Genomic DNA, 26,234 nt, shown 5'->3' with positions numbered 1-26,234 from the left:
TCAGAGTGGCTCTCAGAGCTGCTCTAACTAAAACGCCCCTCCACAGCACATGTATAAATGTCCAAAGATTTCAAATAGGAATCCACAGCGTCAAAAACCCCAACTAAACAAACAGTCCGACTGGTTGTGTTCTCCAGTTCTTCGCACCAGAACGACCCTATTATTTTTCAGTAGTCAAGTCCAATGAGAGGTGCCTTGAGTTATAAAAAGTTAAAAACTATTGATCTATACCATGTACTTCAGAGCAATAGCCTGTGACATTCATTCAGGTTCCTCCCACATCAATATGTATTTTCACATTTCTGAAAAAAGCATTCAGATTTTCCAACAAGTCATTATGCAATAGCACATGCACAAATATAATAACCTTTGGTTATTAGAGATATGCCAGTGTATTAAAAATAACCTGATACTTTTCTTTTAAGCCTCTGCATCTGGGGCAAACAACTTGTCAATCTTTTTAATTTAAGAGAAGGTCCATCCCAAATTGAAATACTCAGCACTCATAGGTGCTTTCAGCATTATCTAATTAGGCCTCTGAACATCTATGGTAACTTCCTGCTTATTTTTAATACAGTAATTTGGTAATTTAATGCTACAGAGCAACTTAGTGGAATAGAAAAGCTTAGAGTTCGTTAGCTTCAGGCTACCAGTACCATGCCTATTAGGTCTTCTGAATGCCCTGGAAAACCCATCATCATGGAAAGGGTTAAATTCACCATTTCTAATCACAAATACATTTTCATAAGGCAACTTTTTCTTGCATTTTTTGCATTGGCAAATTGTGATTGTGGCTTTATAGTGCATTTGTAAATCTAAGCAATTAAAAAAAAACAAAACACAAAAAAGAAAAATACCAGTTCTTTAAATCTCAGTTAATTAATTTGTACTAATCTCCCCTTCCCTCCCCCAATTAGGACTAAAAATATAGAATTACTGAAATGCCAGGAAACACCAAGTTCAAAAATATCACCAGTCTAATGCCAGAGACAGGAACCCAGGGACACAGAGGACATGCAAGATTAGAAAAGGATTTCCTCCCACAGTCGCACCTTCAACAAGGAGTAGAGTCAAAATGCAACAGGGACTAATACAAAGGCACAAGACTGCAAACTGCAGCTCCCCACTTACTGTATCTTCTTCATTGAGTACCATGTCACACAGGAGCTCTCTCTTTTTTTCCATCCATTCTACTCCTTCCCAGTTTCTTCTTGTTTTTAGGCTGTTTTACATTTTAATACGCAGGAGAAACACTGACATGATTTTATCGCCCACTGGAAGGTAACTATCGCTGGGGCAGAATACAGCAGCTGTTTAATGGCGTACAACATTTACATGATTGATTATATTTTTCGTTTGGTGTTTAGTATTTAATGACACAATGCAACACTAAAGAGCAACAATGTGAAGATTACTGATCATTTAAACTGCCAGAAGTTGCATTGATTTAAGATGGACAAAACTAAGTCACCTATACTAAAATTTAGCCACAAGACTCGAAACACAATTCGTGCCATCAAAAACCACAACGGATTATTTAAATGACATAGGCGGCCAGATCTCGGTTTCATGTATAACCTCTCCAAGCCTTCTCGCCACCTCCCTATTTCCCCTGTGCTCTACGATGAGCCTGTGGCAGCGAAAAACGCAGAGCCCACTTTACCATTGATTTCTAACAAAACTTTGTTGACATCAATAGAGCTGCATCTGCTAACACCAATATAACCTAGAGGTTTGAACACAACAGCAAACATCACAATGACCACGTCAAGCACTTAATCTTGGTTTCGATTCCCATCACCAAATCCCTTCTTGTTGCAACAGGGCAAATGTTCGTTTTGGACAAGAGGTTGACTACTGGCTGGAAATGAGTGCACGGGTCTCTCACTCTGGCAGGAAAACAACCTTCTCAAAGGAAAAGAGATAATTTTGGACCCAAGTTTGGACTTCTTCATCACCTGGTCAAGCAACAGAGGTGCTCGGCAGGACAAGTAATACCAATGACTATGCAATGAGGAAAGGTTACAATCTGCCCCTCGTGGATTTTTAACAAGTCAGCCAACTGCCCACATTTCCCAGAGCTGCTTTACTAAGACACTTGTCAGTGTTAACCACAACTGATTTGCAAATCATCAAAAAAAAAGACAGACACTTGCATAGAAAGCGCTCTCTGCTTGGTGCACAACGATTATTGCTCCGGGCTCAATAAGCCTGCGATGGCAGCAATAAAGAACATAAGTAGTGGCAATTGGGTGGACTTTTTCACAGCGTGGGAAAAGCAGGGCCTACGCAACGTACCTTCAAGTAGTTAAAACAACAGGGTTAAACCACCACTGAGGAGTCTCTCACATGCACGTCATGGAAATACTTGAGTAACCACATTTCTCCTTACAACTTTTCAACTGCAGTTACTGAACAATCCTGCACTTTCAATTTATATCTTTTCTACTTGCATTAATATGTGATAACTGATGCAGGCAGTGATTGGCTGCAGCTTTTTGCACTTTTTAAAATTGTAAATCACCATCATAGAGCTTACCCACAGTACTCACAACAATAAGAGGTTAAAAATATATATTTTCTCTCTCTCTCTCCACTACCTTTGTACTCCTTCGTCCCCTACCGTCTTTCACCATGCCCTAACCCAGAGGTGGCCAACCTATGGCATGGGTACCCTCTATACGAGGCATGTGGCAGATCAGGGTGGGAGCAGGGAACAGCACCAAATAGGGCAGGAAACAAAGTGCAGCAAATTAGGCAAGGGAATGGGATCAGAGTGGCACCTGGGGGACAGTGCATTGCTTACCTTGGGGAACTCCTGCCAAAAAAGTTGGTCCCCATTGCCCTAATCACACATCTCACCGAGCCTCCCTGTTGTCTGCTGTTTCCTCCCATGCTCTCACACCCAGCCATCTTGAAAACCCACACATCCTCTCCCTACCCTTCTTTCTCTTTGGGACATATTGTGCTAACTAATCATGAAAATAAACCACATCAAAGACTGTCCTAGAAGACAATACACTCTTACCTTAATGACTGTCCTTTTCGCAATACAATTAGCAGGGCAAATAAATTGTAGCACAGGAAGTTTCCAACACACTGTACGAAAGAGTACACAAAAGCACTAACAGATACAATTGTGAAATAAAATTGCAAACCACTTTAGATCTGTGTTTGTATAGCTGCTAGTGCAACAAGATCCTGGTCCATGCTGGGACCCCATATAGTAGCATACTACACAAAAAAAACCTATAATAATTTGTGTTTAAAAGTAATGACCACTTCCTTTCCAAACCGCTTTTTTGACATCACTGGTAAGGATCATCAGTATCTGTGGACTTATGACCTATGCGCCTCAGAAAAGACGAAACTAAAGACTTTATAGTGGCATGCTGGGCCATGCTATGAGTTTAGGCTTATGTATCTGGAGAAATCTACCACTACATTTATAGTAATACACTATGTTTGCATAATGCAGATGTCCATGCCTAAATGGGTGCTTAGAGATGCATGTTTAGTTCTAAAATTCACGTCAGGGCACTATCACGTGAAGATTGCATGGACAGACTTCCTCAGAGGGAATAGCCAGCCAGCAGCTTAATTCACTAATTTTGACAAAGCGATATTAGCTCTGAATCCTAGCACTGTGGGTGTGTACAGAAATGCTCCGTGCACATTTTACAGCACTGTAACTTAGAGCACTTTTTATAGCACTATAAAGTTACAGTGCTCTTAAACATGACAGAAGGGCAGTCGGTGTTTGGCCGGGGGGGAAAGGGCAGAGATCTGAGCCTCCCTGCACTTTCCAGGCTAGGAGGCAAGGGGCACTCCTCAGCCTCCTGTGCTTTCTTCACTGTCAGAAATTTGACCAGTGTACAGAAGTTATTTAAAGTGCTGTAAAATACAGTGCTTCAAATTTACTACCTCATTTAACAAGGGTCCATTTAAAGCACTGTAACCATTTTTAAAGTGCTATCAAGCCATGCACTTCTATTAAGTCATGGCAATAAAGCACTTTAAATGGGGGGGGGGGGGAAGCATCTTCAGTACACCCTGACCCACATTAAAAACCAACATGAAAAAGACCTTTTCCTTGGGTTGCCTTAGATAATGTTCTTAGTCTTCCCCAAATAATTCCAAGTGTGTAAGTTAAAAATACTGATTCTTTTCCTCCTCCCACCCCATTCCCACTGCCCTCCCGATGGTACCAGGCCCTAGGGCAGCGTGAAATTTTGCCCAGCATTTCATTTCAAAGCTGTTTCGATGCGTTTCGAACTCAAAACAGCAAAATCAAAATGAAACAAAAGCCTTCGAAACAGCTTCAGAACGAAACAAGGGCACTCTAAATGTTTTGAAACCAGGCTTACTGGCCTCAGGGCTGGTCCCAGCCGGCAGCAGCAGCCTCCTGTCATACGGCAGGCAGATCGGGCCCGTCCGCACCCCCGGGAGGGCTGCAGGGCTGTGCCGGACTCCTCCGGGGATGCAGGCCCCCGATCTGCCTACCGGATGACAGGAGGCTGCTGCTGCCGGCTGGAGCCAGTGGCAGCACCGATCTTCCCAGCAGTGCGTGGGCGAAACGTCGAAACAGCAAAACAGTTTCGACGAAACGGAACAGCGCTTTCAAAACAAAACTCAACTCAAAATGAAACGCTGTTTCATCAAAACAAAAGTCGAAGTGGAACGACAGCGTTTTGCACAGCCCTGCTAGGTCCTTCAGATCCTATTGACTTAAGTTGAGCTGTTGGTGCTCAGTGCTTCTGTAGAAATCATGCCCTTGGTGCATGATCCAAAGGACATGAACTCCCATTGACATCAGACATTAATGACACTGTGAATGCACCAAACATACTAGTAGACCTGCAGGTAGATCAGAGGCAGGCAAAGTCTGGCCTGCAGGCCAGACTGGGCCCATGGTGGGCTCCATTTCCCAGCAGCCCACGCCTGTGTCGCTGCAGCTAGTTTCCATCAAGACCCCAGCCATGCTGGTCTATGACAGCACTGGGCCAGTTTACATGGAGACCAGCCCCAGCAGCTCTGGCAGGGCATATGGCTAGGCAGGGAGCTGCTCCAGGGTTGGGATCTTGCAGCCATGACAGTGTGGTCCAGAGATGGGGCACAGTTGTGATCCGCTGCCCACATGCCCCTGCCCAGGGTGTGCAGGCAGCAGATCACAGCTCTGCCCTATCTCTGGACCACAGTCACAGCTGCAAGATCCCAACCCCAGCCCTGGAACAGCTCCCTGCCCAGCCATATGCTCTGCCAGAGCGGCTGGGGCCGGTCTCCATGGAAACCCTGGCCCCATGCTGTCACAGCACTCCCGCTGTTGGGGTCTCCATGGAAACCCGCTGCAGAGACACAAGTAGGGGCTGCTGGGAAATGAAATCCAGCTGCCAACCAGATCTGCCATTTTGCCCACCCCCAAGATGTCTGAAGCAAAGCACAAAACCAGCCACTTTACACATGCTGAATGTTTCTAAGTGACAGGTATTAATCCTAACTGAATTACTGTAGAAAGTGAGTGGGGGACGGTGGGGGGGAGCATAGGACTTTCCCCAGGAAGTCTTTACTACATAACCAGAGGTACCAAATATCCCACTTTTAAAACCTGGCAATTGAAAGCATCTGTGTTACGGCTACAACACAAAATGCAGTGGAAAAAAATCAAATGCATGCTACTGGTTGCTTTATGGATCTTGCAGGTGATCAGGTCAGCTCTTAACTTCAGTTCTTCCATTGAGGAACTTCAGGCAGCAATGGAAAAAGTACAGTCGACTTGTTTGGGAACTCGGCATATGTTCTCCAATAACTGGTACAGCCAAGAACAAGAAGCGTACTGTATGTATCCATAAACAATATTTCAACACCAAATCTCTTCCAGCATTTATGCTGGTAGTTTGGAAGCCCTCTGGTTTGCTGGCAGAAGACATTTCTGCTGTGGTTCATCTCCCCAACACTTTTGCTCGCTAACATTTTCAAACTATGGTTTAGCACAAACTTGCCTGCAACAAATTCTATGGCACAGCTTCCAAGGCAGATTTGCCTGGTACTGTATTGGGTGAGTCAAGCAGGATAAAATTTCCCTCTCCTAACAGGATCCTCAAAGTAATTCTGAAAGAAGCAAATCAGTCACGGATCAAAATCCTAATGCTGCGATAGATCTCCACGAGGGCAGAGAATCTTTGCAAGCTGAAGCCAAAGTTCACACATAGAGGGGTTTACAAAGAGTTTCCAAAATAACAGTTTCCAAAAGCCACCTTCTCTTAAAGTTAACATTCAAGTGTAATTCAGGGATCCAGGCATTTTGAGCTAACAATCTGTGATGGAAAAAGGCCACAGAGTTTTCTCTTGGACCCCAAAGCCCCTGGGAGGCAAGGGTGCTCCGATAGCAGCTTCTGCTCAAAGTCCATCTCTACCAGGCAGATCTTGTGGCTAGAGTCTCCCAGAGCAGTTGCTATCAGGGAGCTCTCTTGCAGCACATACCCATGCTTTGCTAGCATCCATCACATAGACCCAGAAAATAAAAACTGTCTTATTACTTAGACTTTTCTACTGTCTGTGCAGCAATGTTGCCAACTGGACATTTACTGCCACTTTGCTTGTCTGTTTCTAAATAGCAGAGGCAATGGAGCTTTGTTAGGAAAGTGCCCCACTATTTAACAGATCCATCTCATCGCAGAATCATAGAAATCAGGGTTGGAAGGGACCTCAGGACATCATCTCTAGTCCAACCCTCTGCTCAAAGCAGGACCATCCACAACTACATCATCCCAGCCAAGGCTTTGTCTACCTGGGTTTTAAAAAACCTCCTAAGAAGGAGATTCGACAACCTCTGTTCAGTGCTCTACGACCCTCCTGGTAAGAAAGTTTTTCCTAGTATCTAAGCAAGCTTCCCTGGCTGCAACTTAAGACCATTGCTCCTTGTTCTGCCATCTGCCACCACTGCCAACAGTCCAGCTCCATCCTCTCTGGAAGCCCCCTTCAGGGAGCTGGAGGCAGTTATTAAATCCCCCCTCAGTCTTCTCTTTTGCAAGTTAAATGAGCCCAGCCTGTACTGGTGCATGGTACTGGTCCCTCCTAAGTGCAGGACTTTGCACTTGTCCTTACTGAAGGTCACAAGATTTCTTTTGGCCCATTCCTCCGATTTGTGGCACTCTCTCCAAATCCTACCCCTACTCTCCAGCATATCTACTACTCCCTCCCCCAGCTTGGTGTCATCTGCAAACTTGCTGAGGAAGCACTCCAGTCCATCATCCAGATCGTTTATGAAAATATTGAACAAAACCAAGCCCAGGACCGATCCCCAGGGCACTCCACTTGCTACTGGCTGCCAATTAAACAGTGAGCCGCTAATTACTACCCTCTGAGCCTGATGCTCCCGCCAGTTGTCTAACCACCTTACAGTCCATTCATCCAACCCATATCTCCTTTGCTTGCTTGCAAGTATGATGTGGCAGACTATATCCAAAGCCTTGCTGAAGTTGTGGTATATCATGTCCACTGCTCTTCCCACATCCTCGGTGCCAGTCATCTCATCGTAGAAGGCAATCAGGTTGGTTAGGCATGACTTCCCCTTGCTGAATTTGTGGCGACTGTTCCTAATCACCATCTCCACCAAGTGCTTAGGACCTGCTCCATGATTTTTCCAGGGGCCGAGGTGAAACGGACTGCTCTGTAGTTCCCTGGATCCTCCTCCTTCCCTTTCTTAAAAGATAAGCACTATATTTGCCCTTTTCCCATCATCCAGGACCGCTCCCAGTTGCCATGAGTTTCCACAGGTGATGACCAGCAGCTCTGCAATCACATCAGCCAACTCTGCCAGCACCCACGGGTGGATCCTGTCTGGCCCCATGGACTGGTACATGTCCAGCCTTTGTAACAGTCCCTAACCTGTTCTTTCGCCTCTGTTGGCTGCTCACCTCCTCCCCAAACTGTGCTGCCAGGTGTGGTAGTCTGGGAGCTGACCTTGCCTGTGACAACCTAGGTGAAAAAAGTATTGAGTACCTCAGCCTTTTCCCCCATTTAGTAAAGAGCCCACACTTTCCCTGTTCTTCTTCTTGTTGCTGACATACTTGTGGAAACCCTTCTTGTTACCCTTCACATCCCTTGCTAGCTGCAACTCCAATAGTGCTTTGGCCTTCCTGATTTCATCCCTGCATACTCGAGCAGTGCTCTTCTACACCTCACCAGTCATTTGTCCAAGTTTCTACTTGCCAGCTTCATTTTTCTGTTTTAGCTTACTGAAGAGTTCCCTGCTAAGCCAAGCTGGTCTTGTGCCATATTTGCTAGTCTTCCTGCACATCAGGATGGTCCATTCCTACACCCTCTGTAAGGTTTCTTTAAAACACAACCAGCTCTCCTGGACTCCTTTCCCCGCTCAGACTGGCCTGCCAGGGGATCCTGCCCATCAGTTCCCCGAATAAGTCCAAGCCTGCTTTTCTGAAGTCCAGGGTTCATACTCTGCCACTCTCCTTCCTTTCTTCAGGATCCTGATCTCAGTCATCACACGGTCCTTGTTGCCCCAGTCCACTACGACATTCCCCAACAATTCTTCCATTTCTGAGAATTCATCCCCATTTGTCCTGTCTACTCATTAGATCAAGGGGCCGTGAACAGGAAGCAGGGGTTCTGCCACACACTTGCTGTTATACTAATCAGCTGTGTGGCTCTTTCTTTGTAAAACAGGGCTCCGCCACACCTAGCTGTATGGTGACAGAGGTATGGGCCATCTTGCTGCAGCTCCAGAGGCATGAATCTGGGCCCTGCTGCAGGCTCATGCCAGAGGCTGTTCCAGATCAACCCAGCTGTAACAAAGGGTACCAGCTCATTAAGGCTGGCAAGTCAGAGGCAACTGGACAGGATGCTGGCCACATCATGTACGTGTGGCATGAGCTATAGGAACTGGTGGACCTTAGCCATGCTAACCCAAAGGGCCCTTAGGCTCATGCAGATGAATGGTTTTCTGTTCACTTGACTTGCAGGAAAATTTATAGGCTGGATCCACATTTGGAAAAGTCTTTCACAACCCAAGATTACAGTTTGTAGGTGCCTGGGAACAGTCATGTTCCCTACACCCAGTCTCTTACCTCCACAGTGACTGTAACAATTTAAACAGTTCAGTGACATCTACAGGAATTTGAAAATCCAGCAAACAATGCAGAAATAGAGATCTCTTCCGAGAAGGGATGGCTGGTAACTTTGCACTTACTTACCATGGTTAAGACATTTCATTTAATGCTATTATTAGCTGACAGGAACATTTTGGATAGGCATCTGGCTGGGGTCAGCTGACCCCATCACACTTTCGTGCCTAGGCAGGGGATCAAATTTAATGATCTGTTGAAGTCCCTTCCGACCCTAGCACCTATGAATCAGACTTGTTACTGACTTTGGGGGCGGGGTTTACATTGTTTGATGGTCTCATGCCCTTCCCCACAAAACCACATGCTTCCAAGCAATACAACTGTTTTAGCTCTACATTAACCGAGGTAATTATATAAATAGTGTAACTGATACAAAACCCAGCCCTGATTTCTAGACAGACTAGATGCATATCCAAGCTATATGTCCATAATCGCCACAATGGCACACTCACAAATAATACAACTCTGAAAGCCTATGGCTAGACATGTTTGAGTGACCAATTAACTCAACGAGGTACACAAGCAGTGTCAGTGCTTATACATTAGGTATGCATTTTGTATGCCTGGTTTATCTATACTTCCTAGAAAGTGACATTTAACTTACACCAACAAAAATGCCACCTGATCTTTTTCCATTCTGACAAGTACTTGAAGGAGACCAGAAAGAAGAGGAGAAAGGAACAAAGCTAGTTAAATTGTTTCTCAAAAAGTAAGTTTCACTGAACATTGCCTTTTTCCAGAGCAATTTCTTTTTTTTGATAATTTTCCTGATTTTGTGACAGAAAAACAAAAGCAAGGATCTAAGCCAAAAACAATTTTTAAAAGCCGGGGGGGGAATGAAAAGACAACAGATTCTTAATTAAGAAATGATCTGATAGTGATGTGTTTTAAAAGAAAAATATATATTTTAAAATTTACCACAACAAATAATTGGTATTTTTTTTTAATCCACCTCCAGAACAGAGTTTTTAGAAAAGGCTACCAAAATCTAATCTGTCAAATGAAAATTAAAAACAAAACAAAAAAAAAAATACACCTAAAATAAAGCTCTTTGGAAACAAGGCAAGAATTACAAAACCTGGGCTAGAAATGTTTGGAACAATTGGTTAAAGGAGACAAATTAAACAAGACATCTCAAATACTCCATAAAGAGGACAGGTTATTAGACAGGGATGTACGCTGTTGTTACTGCCGCTCTTCATGGTCAGTACAAGCTGCTCATCTCTGCTGTTGTGTAGACCACTGCAATACAATCCCTTGAATCCCTGTCGTTTCTATAAGCAATTCAGCGCAGACAACAGCACCACATTTTCACTGTCTGTTTTGCTCCTTAGAAGTCAGAGTTTACTAATGAAATTATATTTGGCTCTTCAACTGGGCATGTCAAAGAATTAAATACTTCAAAATGTGGAGAAGCTTACCCACGACTGTAAAATAAGGAAAATGAAGCACAGAGCACTTAAACGATTTGTTCACCTAGCAGTCTTGGGTAGATCTGGGACTAGGATGCTCATCTCTAGACTTCTCACCTTGCTCTTTAACTACTAAAATTGCAGCTCCGTAACGAAAAGAGAGAAGCGTAACAGTCACAACTGTACCAGACAACATGCCTATTCTAGCTCCAAATCAGAGCTGGAACTCACAAAAGAAAGGATGGGCACAGATCCTTTCATTTACATATAAAAGCCCTCGATTTGTAAAATTTTGAGGATTCAGATTAGAGATTCAGGCCACTTCTTCCAATACAGAAAAAAAGCCTTTACTTTTGGGTGGGGGTTCAGGTGGTGAAGGGAGAAATGGTCACTTTTATATACCCCACGCAGTCTGTATGTCAGACCCGACAGGCTGAATTGTGGCCTGTTTGACATTACTCCAAAGCATGCTTGCGTGTATCCCGGTGAAACGCGGCCCATAAAAAAGGTTCCAGTTCAGCAACGTACAGAAGCCGCTGGCTGAAAAGCAAACAGAACTAGCCACGTAGCTAAGCACCGAGCTGAACGGGAAAGAAGTTTACCAGCCTCTCCTCCAAGTTACGGACCTAAATTCTCCAAGTGGAACAGCTCAATATGCCGGGGACGTGCACAAACTAGTTCGGGTTCACAGAGGTAACATCTATCTTAATCCAAGTTTTGAATGACATCCAAGAAATGGATTGTCACAGTCTGGCTCTTCACCACAAACACTCTGCCCAACACAAAACACGGTAGCCACATGTTTTATGATGACACCTGACCAGATAAACAAGTGAGTAAAGCCAATATTGGACTTTACAGCTCACTTTTCTTCCATCTTTATCTAAATAGGGGGGTGGGGGGGTAGGGATTAAAAACCTGCCTTCTCCATTGCTTGATTAGAGGAATACAGTTTAGCATCTACAAAGATTTGCAGGCACTTGAGATGTTTTAATGTATCAGCATTTCTCCTAAGGGAAGGGATTGGGGGGGGGGGGGGGAGAAAAAAAAAGTAGCATGTTTATGAATCAGACTGTTAAGCGTGTGCTTCGGGGGTGGGAAAGGTGGGCGATGCACAGAGGAACAGATGAGTCAGAAAATGAAAAATGGCGCTTTTCTTCTTCTTACTGGCATCTCAGGATGCTAAAAATTTTAGAGTCATTAAGAATTTCTTATTGTTGAGAAAGATATTTGAACATAATCTCAGCTGATTAGTAACTGCCTGCAATTAATCCAACATTCGTGTATAAAATGCATTTTGCCAGGTCCTGGATGGGAGCGGTGTATGACTTTTAGATGCATACTTTCAGATGCTATGACTACATATACATGTGTGCACGCATTCAACCCTAACTAGATGCTGTCACAGAGAAAATAAATGGTCAGTGCACTTAAAAGTCAAGTGCACATCTTGCTGCAATTTCTAACTGAACTTGAGCCCTGTGTCAATTTGTTTTGTTGACCTAACTGCTCAAAACTGTCCTGCGGTTTGAACACCAGAAAAGCAGTGAAATGTGGCACAAGTACAGAACAGACGGATCACAATATCTAGATTCAAACACAATCAAGGTTCGGGGTGGAGTAGAAATGGCAAGTTTCCTTTACCACTTTTCTCCACTCTTGGACCAGGGTGAGAGTCTGGCCCACTTGCACACCCATCACTACTAACAATAATTTTTCTTTTGACATGAATTTTGCGCTAATTAGCATTCATAGTAAAATCAGACAGCTAGGGCTGTATCAGGGGATTAATAATAATAAAAAACAATCATCGTTAGTTAACGTGTTATTACTCAAGTCTTGCAATGAAGTGCACTGGGGTTTAAAAGTACTCAGGAACACGTATCAAGGCGCAACCATTAGAAAGTTACTGTAAAGAAGCTGATGAACAAAACCGCAGGGAGGTTTTGGAGTATAATCTCAAGGCATTATTTAACTATCAAGCAGATCCTAGTAAAAAAGATCATGCATGCAAAACAGGCTGATGCCCCTGCACTGCAAATACTCAGCCATGTAACTTTATTCACACATGTAATCCACTGAAGTCAACAACTGATTGCATGAGTAAAATTATGTGTATACACACATGCTTGCTGGATCAAGTTCAAAATATATGCCTATTTTACAATAGGAAAACCACTTAAAATTGGGAAAATTATGAGCATCTTTAAAACAAGTCATTTGGGGTCTGGTTGTCTACCATGCCACATGCAGCCACTAAAATCAAATTGATTGCACCGATGTAAGACTGGAGCAATAGAAGAAGAGAATCTGACCTTGACTTTAAACATGGAAAGACATCAAGAAAAATGCTTATTCTTCCACATCATTCCCTATACGAGATTATATACATGACAGCACCTTCTTATAGATGGGGGGGGTTGTTGTGGGGTTTTTTTGGGGGGTAGGCTTGGGGTTTGTTGTTTTCTTTAAAGAACCCATGGTTTAAGTGCTGGGAAAAGGAATATGGGGGAGGAAAGGAATAGCTGGACTTGACACAGGAAAACACTGCAAAGTAATCATTTTCTATGAATTACTTTGCAGATCCCCAAGCATTTTTAGAACTGCTCTGGCTAGATCTAGTTCTGTAGCTTGGTTGGCAGATAAAACAGCCAGCCTGACATCAAGGATGACAGATTTAAAACAAGAACACATTTTCTTCACAGCAATGATTTTTTTTTCCCCCTTGACCAATAAATCCATATCTTAAGAGTTTTGCTGCCAAGCCACTAATTGGAGATATTAAATACACAGCATCTTTCTCCATTTCCTCCTACAAATTTAAATGTGAGCACTGGAACTGAAAAAGCAATTTTATGCTCCAGAAGCGTATTTATACATGAAAAAAATCATAAAAAGCAGTGTCAATGGTGGTTGCTTTTTATTTCAGTGTTTGGGCTCAGCAGCAGATCTTATGGCTCTGAAATGTATCAACAGCACCACAATACTCTTATAGAAAGAGAAGAAAGAAGAAAACAGCCTTCAGTGCTATTTGCTAGAAGGTCCTTTTTATGAGGAGGATTAAGTCGTATTAATCGCCTAGACTGTGATTCACAGCAGAACCAACGGTTTGATTTCAGGTTCAGAAGGAAGTGAATGAATATAAAAGCAGGAGGCTGAGAAAATGAAACCAGTAAGAGTTGAGAGAGAGAGAGATGCTTTAGATGTTTTGCAACTAAAGCATCAGAAAAGGAGTCATGCGCTCTGAACTTTCTCCCTCTTCTGTCATCAGCTATGCTACGCATCAGGTATCCCATCCATAAAGCAATGGTACTATATACCAGGGTGTTGCGAGGCTTAAAGCACTTTTCAGCACTCCTGAATTAAAACCTGCAGATGCCAGGTACAATCCAAGCACCAAGCGATGGTACACGTTGTACTCCATAGATCCACTGGCCATTCATTTCGGCTCCCAGTGAGGAAAGCTTTTAAATCTGGGGCTGACTAGAAGCATATGGGTGAAGTCAAATTTTCTTCACTGGGGCTTAAACATGGACTTAAGAGCTGTCTTGCACTAAAGAGTTAAAAACAAGATGCAGTAACGAGATGGAGCAGTGCTCCACCATCCCAAGGGCTGAGGGGCAGCTCCCCTTGTCTTTCCAACTGCCTCTCCATCGGCAGGGACTAAAGACCTTTCTCCTCCCTGCTGCCATCTAGCCTGGAAGGAGGTTGGAAGTTTTCTTATAGCTGTTTTATCTGCCGACCAAGTTACAGAACTTCTTTCTTGTGCCATCATTTGCCATTCAGATCCCAAAAATTGAAAGCAGATTTAGTCTCCTCACTCCATTGTCCCCTACCCCATCCTGACACCCTACGCACAAGGTGACATGGAAGATAAAGATCTTGGCTGGCAACGTGCCGGGTGGCTGGGAACACTGCTGCACCAGTCGACTCCAATACCGATTTCACGACATTTGAAATGAAGTTAAGCAACTCATCAAGCCCTACAGGTAAAAATATAATCCTAAAACATCTCCTGTCACACTAGCTCCAACACTGGGTTCCTCCTATATCTATTCCACAGCACCTAATTAAAAGCAGCCTGATTTTCCAAGGCACTGGTGCTGCCTGGGGTCCTCCCTGCTTTCAAACAGGGATTTGTGCGTGCCCAGACCCTTGGAAAACAAGTTCAAGCTACTTCTATTCGGGGCGACTAAAATATTCATTAAAGCAGCCTAACGTTAGGCATCTTGGCTTTAAACATTTGGCCCACATTTTTTAGAAGCGTTATGGGGGGTGCATTCTGCAGAATACTGTTACAATATGTTTCTTGTAGTATCTTGCATGATCCATCAGAAAGATATGAGGACCGGAAAGAGTAAACTGCTAGGCATATCTTAGGCTTCCATACTTCAGTTTTGCCCCGTCACCACCACAACCTCTTAGCTTTCATTCAGAATATTATAACTTCGTTTATTTTATAACTAACCCCGTCTTGAACGTAACAGCCACAGAACATTATTGAAAGGGTGGAAACCTACCAAGGGTCAGAGCTTGTGCTCCGAGCAGAGCTTCTGACAGTCGCAATAAAGGTAGGTCTCCGATTCAAAGGCTATTTATTACACAGCTCATGCATGATGGAATTAAAAACCTCAACCACCAATTATTATCTTGCCTTTTCATATAACACAGACGCTTTGCATCAGCCTTTTTTGAGGGGAAGCACCATGCCTCTGGGTTGGTATCAGGCTCCATGGCCTGAACCACTGGGGAAAAAAATGCATATGATAACATATTCCCAATCATTTTGGATCAGGCTCCTCATGCCCGACTCTGATGGCAAGGCGGTAAAACTATGCTAGAAGCCCGGATAGTGTTGAAGGCCAATTCCATATGCACACTCGTGAGCCCAGGGAAGAGCAACACCTTTTTCTCCCCAGACTTTCAGGAGTTTCTGTGAACTGGGGACCGGGCACAAGCTAGCTCCTGTGCCCCTGCGACTCATTACTTTCAGCTGCAACACCACGAGGCTGGTGGCATCTCCTTTTTCACCAGGGACAGGATCCTCCTCCACACACCAGTTACTAGAAACAGAAACACGTCCTCAAGCGCTTACTCCACGACTTGCCCAAGAGTTTTGCCGAGTCCTGAGGATTGCTGACCTCGCAAACTCGACCAGTTCCCTTCTCCAACTCGGTAAAGACGCTGTCAAAACCCGGCGGAGCCTTTACCCGCCCGTCAGGTCATGTCTTTCCAAACGCTCATCTGGCAAACACGGATGCAACTCTATTTCTACCGTGTTATTTTAAAGAAGGAGATGACGATGCGGAGGAAACCTACCGCCAGTTTACCTGGGCTGAATTTCCCTCCATCCCAAGCTTGAGGGGGGGATCACGTTAGAGTGAGGGTGAGAAAGGAGAGGGAGAAACAAGCGCACAGCCTCGGCCTGCTGGAGGAGCCCGGCTCGTCCACCCCGAAGTCCTCAGGCCCAAGACACCCCCCAGCAGGAGCCTCGGGGCGAGCTGTGCCGGGGCCGGGCCGGGCCCGACCTCACCTGGCGCAGGCGGGCTCGCCCTGCACATCGCGGCTCCAGACCGGCCCCGGCGGCTGCTTCTCCGGGGCGGGCGGGGAGACGAGGCGGCTTCGCCCCCGCGGCAGGGGCGCGGGGAAGGGGCTGGCGGAGGCGCCCCCGCACTCACCGTTGGGTCCGTACTTGTCGCGGCTCCGGCGGACCTGCTCGGCGCTGAGCCCGCAGCTCTCCCGCACGCCGAAGCGCTGCAGCACGGCGGCCGTGGACAGGCTGTGCGCGCCCTCCATGGCTCCGCTGCCCCGCGCCCGCTCCCGCACCGCCGCGCGTCTCCTCCCGCTCTGCCGCGAGGTGTGCCCGGAGCCGCCGGCCCCCGCCCCGCCTCCTGCCCCGCCCCGCCCCGCTCCGCTGCCTTCCCGCGCCGCCCCGGCGCACAAGTAACTTTCCTCCGCCCCGCGGCGCGGGATGCCCCGCACTCGCTACCTGCCGCCCCCTGATTGGCCCCGCCGCGTTCTCACACCTTCCTGCCCTCCCCTGATTGGCCAAGACGCGCGTTCAAATCTGCATGTTCCATCCGGAACCCCGGCCCGGCCGCCCCGAGGGCAGAGGGGGAAGCCGGCGGGGATAGGCTCTGCCCCAGGCAGCAAACAGCCCGTCCCTGGCAGGTGCAACAGCGCGAGGGACCTTGTGACATCCCTTGACCGCAGTCGCCCAGCAGAGGTGGCCGGGAAGCCCCTGCTGCACCCCTCCGCTTGCACGGCCCCCTTGGCCCAGCTTCTCAGCTTCGTTTTTTGTCCCCTTGCTCTGTGTGGTCCTAGCTCTGTGCCTCTACGGTGGCTCTTGGAAATCCCGCTCCCCGGCTCCTGTTCTTCAGATGATGCTTTGAAAATGGATAGGAAGGGGCTGGGGGAAGGGATCATCTACCCGGTCCCTACCACGTTTGAACGCAACTCTGCCCTTGCAATAGATCAAAGACCCTGGGTTAAGTAGGATCATAGAAAATGAGGGTTTGGAGGGACTTCAGGAGGTCACATCTAATCCAACCCCCTGCTCAAAGCAGGACCATCCCCAACTAGATCACCCCAGCCAAGGCTTTGTTGAGCCGGGTCTTAAAAACCTTCAAGGGTGGAGCTTTTACCACCTCTCTGGGTAACCTGTTCCAGTATTTTACTACCCCCCTACGCACTGGTGACATGTAGGGAGTGCACATGGGTGCAGGTGCACCCCCTAAAAGAAGTGCTGCCAACACTGCCAGCAGTGCCTGTGGACAGTCAGCACTCCCCACCCCCCACACCCAATACCACTGCAGCTGCCTGTGGGAGCTCCCTGCTCGCCGCCACCGTGCCCCAATGCTGCTGCCTGCAGGCAGTCGCTGTGCCCCCCCAGCCTCCAGGGGCTCACATCATTCATGCTCCTAGTGAGAACATTCTTCCTAATGTTTAACCTAAACTTCCCTTGCTGGAATGGGAGCCGTGGGTCAGTCTCAATGGAGACGCTTGAGGCTGGCGCACAGCAGAAATGCTTATATAAACTATTACTGAAACATATGCAGGAGGGGTTTGTCCAGGAGTGAGAGGCAGGTGTGAGGCACAAAGAAAACCAAATTCCAATGAGACACCTAATACAAAAAGAGTGAACATCAGTAGGGATGCCTGCACCTATGTCAAATGGAAAGGCAAACGCAGATAACCCTGCATGTAATATTACAGTCGTTGTTGCATCTAGTCTCAGGTATGGAGGTCCCACCACCTGCTTCATGCAGGATCACAGGTCCACCTATAAGGGAAGAGCATGGCTGCTATAGAAAATCAAGAATTGGTTACTATAGAACTGAACGAGAAAGAGATGAAGAGGAGGCGCGCATAGCAATAACGTTCAGGGCCCCACTCTGCACCCACTGCCATAGAAGGTAGTGCATTAAGGTATAAATCATCAGGTGCTGACCACAGCAAGGCACAGGGGCTTATGCAGCAAGCAAGCTGAAGGCCTTAATCTTGAGCAGATGTCCATCTCCCTCAGGATCATGTCCTAGGAATATGATGTAACTGAACATACTGGGGAGAAGGTTGAAGTTATAGGACAGAGAGAAGAGAGACTTGGCTTGAGAATTAGATGATTTTTATCAAGAAAAGTATACTTGCTCCTAACAGCAAAACTTTCAATTACTGGTAAAAGTTTTGCCACCTTAGTTGCTGGGTTTTTGGTTGTAGTTGTGTTGGTCTAAGGACATAGGCAGGCACGGTTCTTTGAGTAGATGTGATATCTTTTATTAGACCAACTGAATAGCACCTTAGTTGGCTCTTTGGTGAAATCAGCAATGTACATTTTGGATCTCTAATTAATGGAAAGTCATCTTTCCCCTGCCCCCTCACGGAAGTGTATGGCATTGGTTGCATTTTTTCCCTTCTCTCCTCTGACCTAATTGTAAAATGATGCAGAACAACAGAACACACTTTCCTTCAGGAGTTACAACCCCAAATTTTCATGGATTTGCAAAAGAAGGACTACTTTTGAAAAAGTCAAATAATTTCTGGAATTCAAAGCATGTCTGTGTTTGACGTAGTGCTAGAGTGATGCTGTAGCCTTGATGGTCCAGGAATGATCAAGAGACAAGGATTTTTGGGGGTGATATCTTTTATTGGATCAACTGAATGGCTGGGATAAAGTTAGGCAAGCTTTTGAATGCAAGACATTCTACATCCAGTCATTAAGATGTGTTCTAAGGCATCTCCAATTTGCAGACAGGTTTTACCCAGCTATTTTCATGGATCAGTGGAGACTGCATGTTACACAACTTGACTTTCATTTTTCTTTCTGCATTTGGTTAAACTAATTGATTTCTCAGTCCTTTGCAAGCATCAGTAGTGATGAGAATATATGAAACAGACATAGGGAGAGAGAGAAAGCAAACCCTTGGAGAACCTTTTAAATTTGCCATTGAACTCTCATCTAAACTTATGCTTTGCCATGTCTCCTGTCTTGCTTCTCCAGTGACCTCTACCTGGTGCTTTAATGCTGTATGTAAGGGAAGCCACCATCTTTCCTCTGTGCTTCGTGAAAGAGGATGCCATCCTCTCTCCTATGGAAAAAAACTCTAAAGTCTGCCTACGGGGCACTGGAGAATGGACACAAGCTATTATGCAAGGAACAAGCACAAGCAAAATGGTCAGTACTGTTCATTAATGATATTATGCTCTCTTATCAAACAAGGCAAAGGACCTAAGACTCCCAATTCCTCTGTCCCATTCTAGTCCCCAGCAGTAGGATCTGCCCTCCTTAATGGTCTTCTTTTCCTCCCGGGCAACTACTCTCCTGGCCCTTCCCTTACACGCCTTTGCAAGTGAAGTGAAAAAATTAGATGAGTTTAACCCTCTGCTCCCAAGTAATGCTCCTGCTCCCTCAGGAGAAATGTACCTGCATTTCAGCTAACAGACCTCCTCTAAAGATCCAGCCATCTTTCCTGTTCAGTACAGCTAGCTGAATCACTTGTATCTGAATCAGTTACAGATGACAAATGTTGATTCTTTGCCTGTTCGAAAGTTGTCTCCAAAGAAACAGAGTTTCAACAACATTAATAATATTTTAATATTTTATTCTTATAATTTTATTCTGATAATTTCTATTGATAATTATGTGATGGTGGCTCATTCATAAACATCCATTTGAATATAAAAATATTCAATATTGGATGGGTTATGTCTGTCACATGCTCAGGTTCTCTTTTCTGAATGGGAAAGTGTACCTATTAAAATCCAATTCCTGGGTGAATATTTATGGCTACAAAGTAATATGTGCCATTTCTGCAAACATTTCTGCCAGTAAATTCATTGGACCAGCTGGTATGAAGGTGTTTAACAACATGGAAAGCCGTGGATCTCTGTTAATTTGCATTACCTGAGGATCTACCCCATTAGCTCAAATACTCATGCAAAGTGAACATAGCAAGGCTACAAACACAGGTGCAGCAAAATAATTTACAAATTCAAATATTCACAGAACTTTTTTGCATTATGCATCTAGCTCTTCTGTTTACTTCAGAGGTTTTCAGGTGACCTAGCAAAGAAAGCCCTCAGTCAACACCTCCATTTCATTAGCGCCAACTGCTTATCTTTTAGGTCTTCCCAATTTTCATACTGGGTGCATCCAGGCGAGCGTGCATGTGCCTCTTGCCCTGTCTCAAACCCCTTTGAGGAGGCGCAAGAGGCATGTGTGGGAATGAAAAAAGGTTCCACGCGCTGCAAGTTTGCAGCGCGGTGAGAAAATTAGGCCCCTGGATATCCAGGGGTCTAAAGAAACTGCTCCACAGAAGAGCAGAGCAAGGCATGGTCCCAGACCATGCCACAGAGTCAGTCCTCCAAAAGAGATGCTCTGGTGTCAGCCAGAGCATCTCTTTTGTTCTCCTGCTGACTCCGGCCCCCGGCGCTGTCCAAGGTAAGTGTGTGTGTGCGGGGGGGGGGGGGGGGGGGTAGGGTTAAGGGTGTGGGTGGGTGAGGGGTGGCAGAAGGATGGAGGGGGGTTGGAGAGTGGCAGGGGGGATGTCCCCGGGGCTGGAGCAGGTATGGACCTGGCCCAGCCCTGTGCGGCTTGATAGTCTGGCTTTGCACCGAAGCGGGTCGCAGGGCTCCAGGAAGCACTCACAGGACCCGTGCCTCCCGGAGCCATGTGACCCACTCCAGTGCAAAGCCGGACTAACAAGCCACACGGGGCTGGCCCAGGTCCTACTGCGTGCCACCCTCCCGCAGGCACAGTGGGGAAGAGGCCCCAGCATGGTGCATGGGGACTGCGTGCTGCACCCAGCCGGGTCCTGCCACCCTCAGGGCCCCTCTGATGCCTAGCCGGGCTGAGCCCATGGCAGCAGGACCCAGCATGGTGCACAGGGACCATGCGCCATGCCCGCCAGGTCCTGCCAGCCCTGGGGCTGCTCCTGCTGCCTGGCTGGGCTGGCTGGGTGGCAGGAGCAGCCCCAGGGTTGGCAGGACCCGTATGAGCATGGCGTGCGGTCCTCACGCACCACGCCAGGTCCTGCTGCCATGGGCTCGGCCCGGCCAGGCAGCAGAGGGGCCCCAAGGGTGGCAGGACCCAGTTGGGTCTGGCACGCTGTCCCCACGTGCTGCGCCAGGTCCTGCCGCCAAGGGCCCAGCCCAGCCGGGAGTCAGAGAGACCCCAGGGCTAGCAGGACCCGGCTGGGCCTGGTGTGCGGTCCCCACGTGCCATGCCGGGTCCTGCTGCCATGGCTGAGTGCCCCACTCCCATGGCTGCTGCTAAAGGTAAGTTATGGGCCCTGGGCGGGGGGACTGTGGTCCTGTGGGGGATAGGGGCTATGGCCCTCCAGGGGGGAGCTGGGGCCCTGTAGGGGGCAGGGGCACTCCATGTGCTGTGGGGAGGGCCTGCACCCTGGGGGGGCCAGGGGACCCACCCCTCCTGAGCAGTCCCCCAACAAGGTCCCCCACACCCACAGTCCCCCCAGTAATCGCCCCACACCTACCCACACACCAACCCACATCCCTCCACATACACCCACCCGTCTTCCCCCACGCCCCTTCCCACCCCCTTCCTGCAAACACCACATCTCCTCATCACACACCCATCATATGTGAAGAAAGCCAAAAGTACTCATCAACACATACACATGATAGAATTTATTTTATCATAATGATAGAGACACTGGTAGGCTTCCACATTGCTTTAACATTGTAAATATACCAATAAAGTACTGCCCAGTTGATTGCTCTCTTTCTCTCTCTCTCTCTAGGGGTGTGTGTGTGTGCGTGTGTGTGTAGAGTGGTCTTTTGTTTTAATTGTGGAAAAACATGGATTTGAGGGTATTTTTAAAAATGGATTTGGGATGTTGCTGCAGCAGTCCAGCTGGCACAAGGGATAGTGTCCCCAGGTACCAAGTGGCTGGGCCCCAGAAGCTCCTGAGAGCGAGTAGCCCTGAGCTGCTTGGCAGGGCAGCTTTTTGTATGGATGGGGCCAGGACAGGGCTGCTTTTTATACTGCTGGGGCCAGCACAGGTGCTGGCCCCAGGCTCTAGCTCCCCCTCGCCCGGGAGGAGCCAGGCAGGGGCATTTTGCCCCAAGTGGCACAATTTGCTCCACAACGAAGTGCATGTCCGAGTACGTGCACTGAGGCAAAAAGCCCCAGATCAAATTTGCACCGCTTCTATTTGAGCTGCTGCAAGCACACGTGCTTGCATGTGTGGACACACCCAGTGGCTCTGATGTTTAAGTCTCACTATACTAATACATGCCCCATGATTCAGACCTGTATATCAGGCAAGTTAAAAGGGAATGAGCTTTATTTATTATGGGAACAGCAAAAAGTCAATGACAAGAAGCCGTGGTGATGGGAGTAGTAATAGAACGTGTAAATTCTGGTAGAGTACAAGGCGGCACAGAAATAGTGCAAATACAATTAAAAGAGGCTATGTACATTTCAGCAAGAAAATGTTACTTAGTTGTGCGTGTTACCTTTTGGTTTTTTAGTTATCCCATTCGTTTTGAGACGCTAAGCAGGATTATGTCAAGTTAGTATTTAGAGAGGTGTTGTAGAAACTGCTGCTGGTGTTTCAGTACTGACCTGATAACCCAGACTGGCGTTAGGGCCACTGTTCTGCAAAAAAATCTCTTTGTTCAAAAGGGGATAATACAAAATTCCTAACCACACGAGAGAGTTAAAAAATCCACAGTCCTTTCAGCTGGAAGAGGTTATTAACAGCTGTGTCCTGGCCAAATTCTAAATTGTGTAATTATATTTTACCTACCTGAGTTTCTTTGCTGTTACCATTGAATATGTCCTTTTTTTTCTCAATTTTGTCTCCTGAATGGTTTGTGGTACTTTGCTGTGCGCAGTTAAACCACCACTGATCCAGCTAAAGGCATCTGCACTTCAGCAGTAAATGAAGTGATCCCTGTTTATAGTTTGTATAGATGGGTACACTCATAATATGCGCCAGAATCCTTCAGGAAGAAAAATGCAGAATAAAAGTAATATTATTATTAAGATATTGCATACTATTTTCACTCTTCCCCCTAAGGTTTTAAGGATAAATTAATATAATATGCTGTCAATACAACAGATTGAGCGTACAGATTCCTCCAAAACTATACACCAACAACTGTGGTTGAAAAACTTTAAGGGTACAAAGTCAAGTGCTTGGAAATTTGGAAATAAAGGCCAGAAATAAAGATGCCTGTGTAGATTGTCACAAATATGGCCAAAAGCACATTCCTGATATAAAGGCCACCTTGACACACAGTTCCTCCTTCAAAGCTTGAAGAAATGGAGCTGTTGCAAGAAAAGCTCTCCAGAATTTCTTTATCGTGACAAAATCAATGCATTTTACGGGGCATCCTCCTAGGAACAACTGAACAATTTAGGCTGGGACGCAGCGGGGAAAAACATTCCAAAGCAAACCACCAGTATGGAAAATTTCAGTGAAAATTGTTGCAAGCTGATGTAGTTCTCAACAGTTAAAAATGAGGTCTTATTAGGGGAAGCATCCAGCAAACTTAATAACAGACAACACTGCCAGCCTCACCTATAATTAGGAAATGAGTGAAAACAATTAGCAACCTCAAGCAGTAAATTAGCTCAATAATGGCCAGGGGCAAAAAAAACACTAGTACTAAAATCAACCGTAAAGCAGTAATTTCAATTTAAATAGTGTTCATTATTAGAGCAGGTATCTGCCTAATACCTAAGGACAACCACATTTCGCTTGGAACAAGGGTGAGACTTGGAAGCACTGAAAATAAGAGTGTTTTCAGCAGCTGACTCAAGACTGGGGGATCCCCTTCTGGAACACATGAAAAGAGCCCTAAATCAAGCTGTCTTTGGAACAAAATTCAAGCCTCACTTATGTGCCTTGGCTATCCCGCAATAGTAATTTTTAAAAACCCAAAGAAGGAAGTCAAGAAACTTAAGATGCTTGCAAAAAGAAAAGAAATAAAATGTTTTGACCATTTACAAGACCCTCTCATACAATGGTAATAGATGTGTGGTGGACAGACAGCTTATTTTGTTGAGTGCTGGCAATGAGCTGACATACAAGACACAGAACATGACATTAAGAGCTTGAGCCTGAACTCGGCTACACAGAGATACATCAGGAATAATTCCACTAAAATCAATGGATTTATAGTTTGGTACGATGGTTCCTGGAAGGGAACCAGGCTTACAGAACCTAGACCAAAGCCCTTTGAAGTCAATGCAAAGGCTCCAAAAGGGCTTTGGACAGGAGCCATGGAGCTTGACCAAGGATTTTTACAGTCTTCATAAGGTTAGGCTGCTTTCTTAACTCGGCTCCTCTGCACTGGGAATAGCGACACTTTGAACAGATCTTTTCTGGAATCCTGGTGCCACCGCTTGCACAAGTTAGAGTCAGATTTGGATCTCCAGGACAATGGATCAAATAAAAAGTTAACAAACCCTCAAGGAACAGAAGTCTTGGTAGGAGGGCTGGTTAAAGGTCCTGTGGATTTGCTGCTTACTGTCTCTCATCCTCTGCCAAAGGACCAAAGGACCTTTCCCAGCCACAGGCTCCTGGGCCCCATTCTGCAATTCTTGACCTGATTGCATTTCTGCTGAATTTCAAAGCAAGCTGTGCACCAGTATGAGGAAGCGGGATGAGGTTCTTAACTTACAGATGCAAGGCCACAATATAAAACCCCATATTGTTCCAGCCTTCTGCTCACATAGATAATCCATGCCCCTTTGAGCCCTTTGAAATTATGTCTAAAATAGGAATTCTGTCCTCTGGAGCAGGAGGGGAAAATATTCAGCTCATTCTGGAGAAAAAAAAAAAAATCATCACTGACTGCTCCAAAACAGAAGTCTAATGAATACAAGCAGGTGGGAACTTCTTCCGTGGACAATGCAACTTGCTGTCTGTTACAAAAGTGCCCAGGTTTGGTGCAGCTGCACCACGTTTAATTTGCAACAACGGTGTCAGCAATGCTTCCAGCCCTTCCCTTTGCTCTGAGGCTGTAATATAAAATGGGATTATTATATAATCCATTCCCATTTCCTGTGAGCGTTCAACTCCTGTGCCATTTGTTCACTTACCCTCCTTCTCCCACAGTGTGTGTCACACATTAAACAATCCTCCCCCAGTTCATGTGCAGTAAGCCTCCTCCCACAGTATATGGACATTAAGAAAGTGCTCTTTTTCTACTGCAACTTGGATATTTGCCTTTCCTCTGGAGAAAAATATCTGAAATAATGATCTGAAGAGCTTCTAAATGTTACACACGATCCGACCTTTCAGATTCAGGGCTGGGATTTATTTTTTTTTTTGAATGCACATTCATGATTCTGAGAGATTCTTAGCCAAATCCTGCATACAGGGGGCTTGATCCAAAAACCACTAAGGTCAATAGACGCTGAGCAGCGTGAAATATAGCCCTAGGGCTTAAAAAGAGTTTTCCATTGCAAAATAATGGACTTGGCCCTTTCCCCATTCATCAGCTCAATTCTGTCCCCACTCTAATCAATAGGATCAGAAGCCCTCCCTTTAACTACTGTGCTCCTTTTCTCAAATATTTTACAGCTGCTGCTTCCCCAACCAGGTGCTGTTACATATACACATCCCACTCTTTCCTCCAGTTCATTCCTCAGTCTCTTAGTTGAGAACTTGGCTCATTTAGATATCTATAACTGTAAATAATGCTGTCTTATCATGGCTGAGAACTTAGAAGCAACACGGAGGCTGCGTCTACACATGCGCTTGACTGCAGAGTAGACTAAATAGCTGTGGAGTAGAGCATCCCTGTCTACACATGCGATGGTATTAAGCTACAGTAAACTAAGGCGGCAGTAAGATAGTACTCTCCGGGAAAAGTGCTATCTTACACCAGGGTAATTTACTGTGATTAAACACATATGTAGATGCTGACCACGGGTGTAAATTGCACCCAGCCAGCTGGGGGGTCAGACTCCTGCCTACCCACACAGCTCCACATTTTCAACACCCTCTGCTGCCACCACCATCATCCAGAGCCAGGGGCTGAGCACCCCTGGTGTAAACTGCTCTACACTGGCTGAAATTACTGCTGCCCCAGGTGCATGTGTAGATGCTACACCCAGGAGTAGTTTACTCCAGCTCAAACTGCTCCAGAGTTTATTGCTTTGAATTAATTGCATGTGTAGCTGCACCCAGAGAGACCACATCATTAG

The 26,234-nt window shown here is 46.0% G+C and overlaps 1 protein-coding gene across 2 annotated transcripts in view; it reads right to left on the bottom strand.

Annotated features, from left to right (window-relative positions):
* Window positions 1-16,407, bottom strand: part of ATP2A3 (ATPase sarcoplasmic/endoplasmic reticulum Ca2+ transporting 3) — a 148,600-nt gene extending 132,193 nt beyond the window's left edge. For both annotated transcript variants that reach the window (XM_006272254.4, XM_019493449.2), the window contains exon 1: window positions 16,231-16,407. In XM_006272254.4, coding sequence (XP_006272316.2) covers window positions 16,231-16,348 — 118 coding nt within the window. In that variant the 5' untranslated portion in view covers window positions 16,349-16,407. The remainder of the gene's footprint in view (window positions 1-16,230) is intronic.
* Between the last annotated feature and the right edge of the window lie 9,827 nt (window positions 16,408-26,234).

This window comes from Alligator mississippiensis, chromosome 14 (genome assembly GCF_030867095.1).
Source record: "Alligator mississippiensis isolate rAllMis1 chromosome 14, rAllMis1, whole genome shotgun sequence".
NCBI lineage: Eukaryota > Metazoa > Chordata > Crocodylia > Alligatoridae > Alligator > Alligator mississippiensis.
Note: the sequence above shows the minus strand (reverse complement) of the source record. Positions and strands in the feature narration are given on the sequence as shown.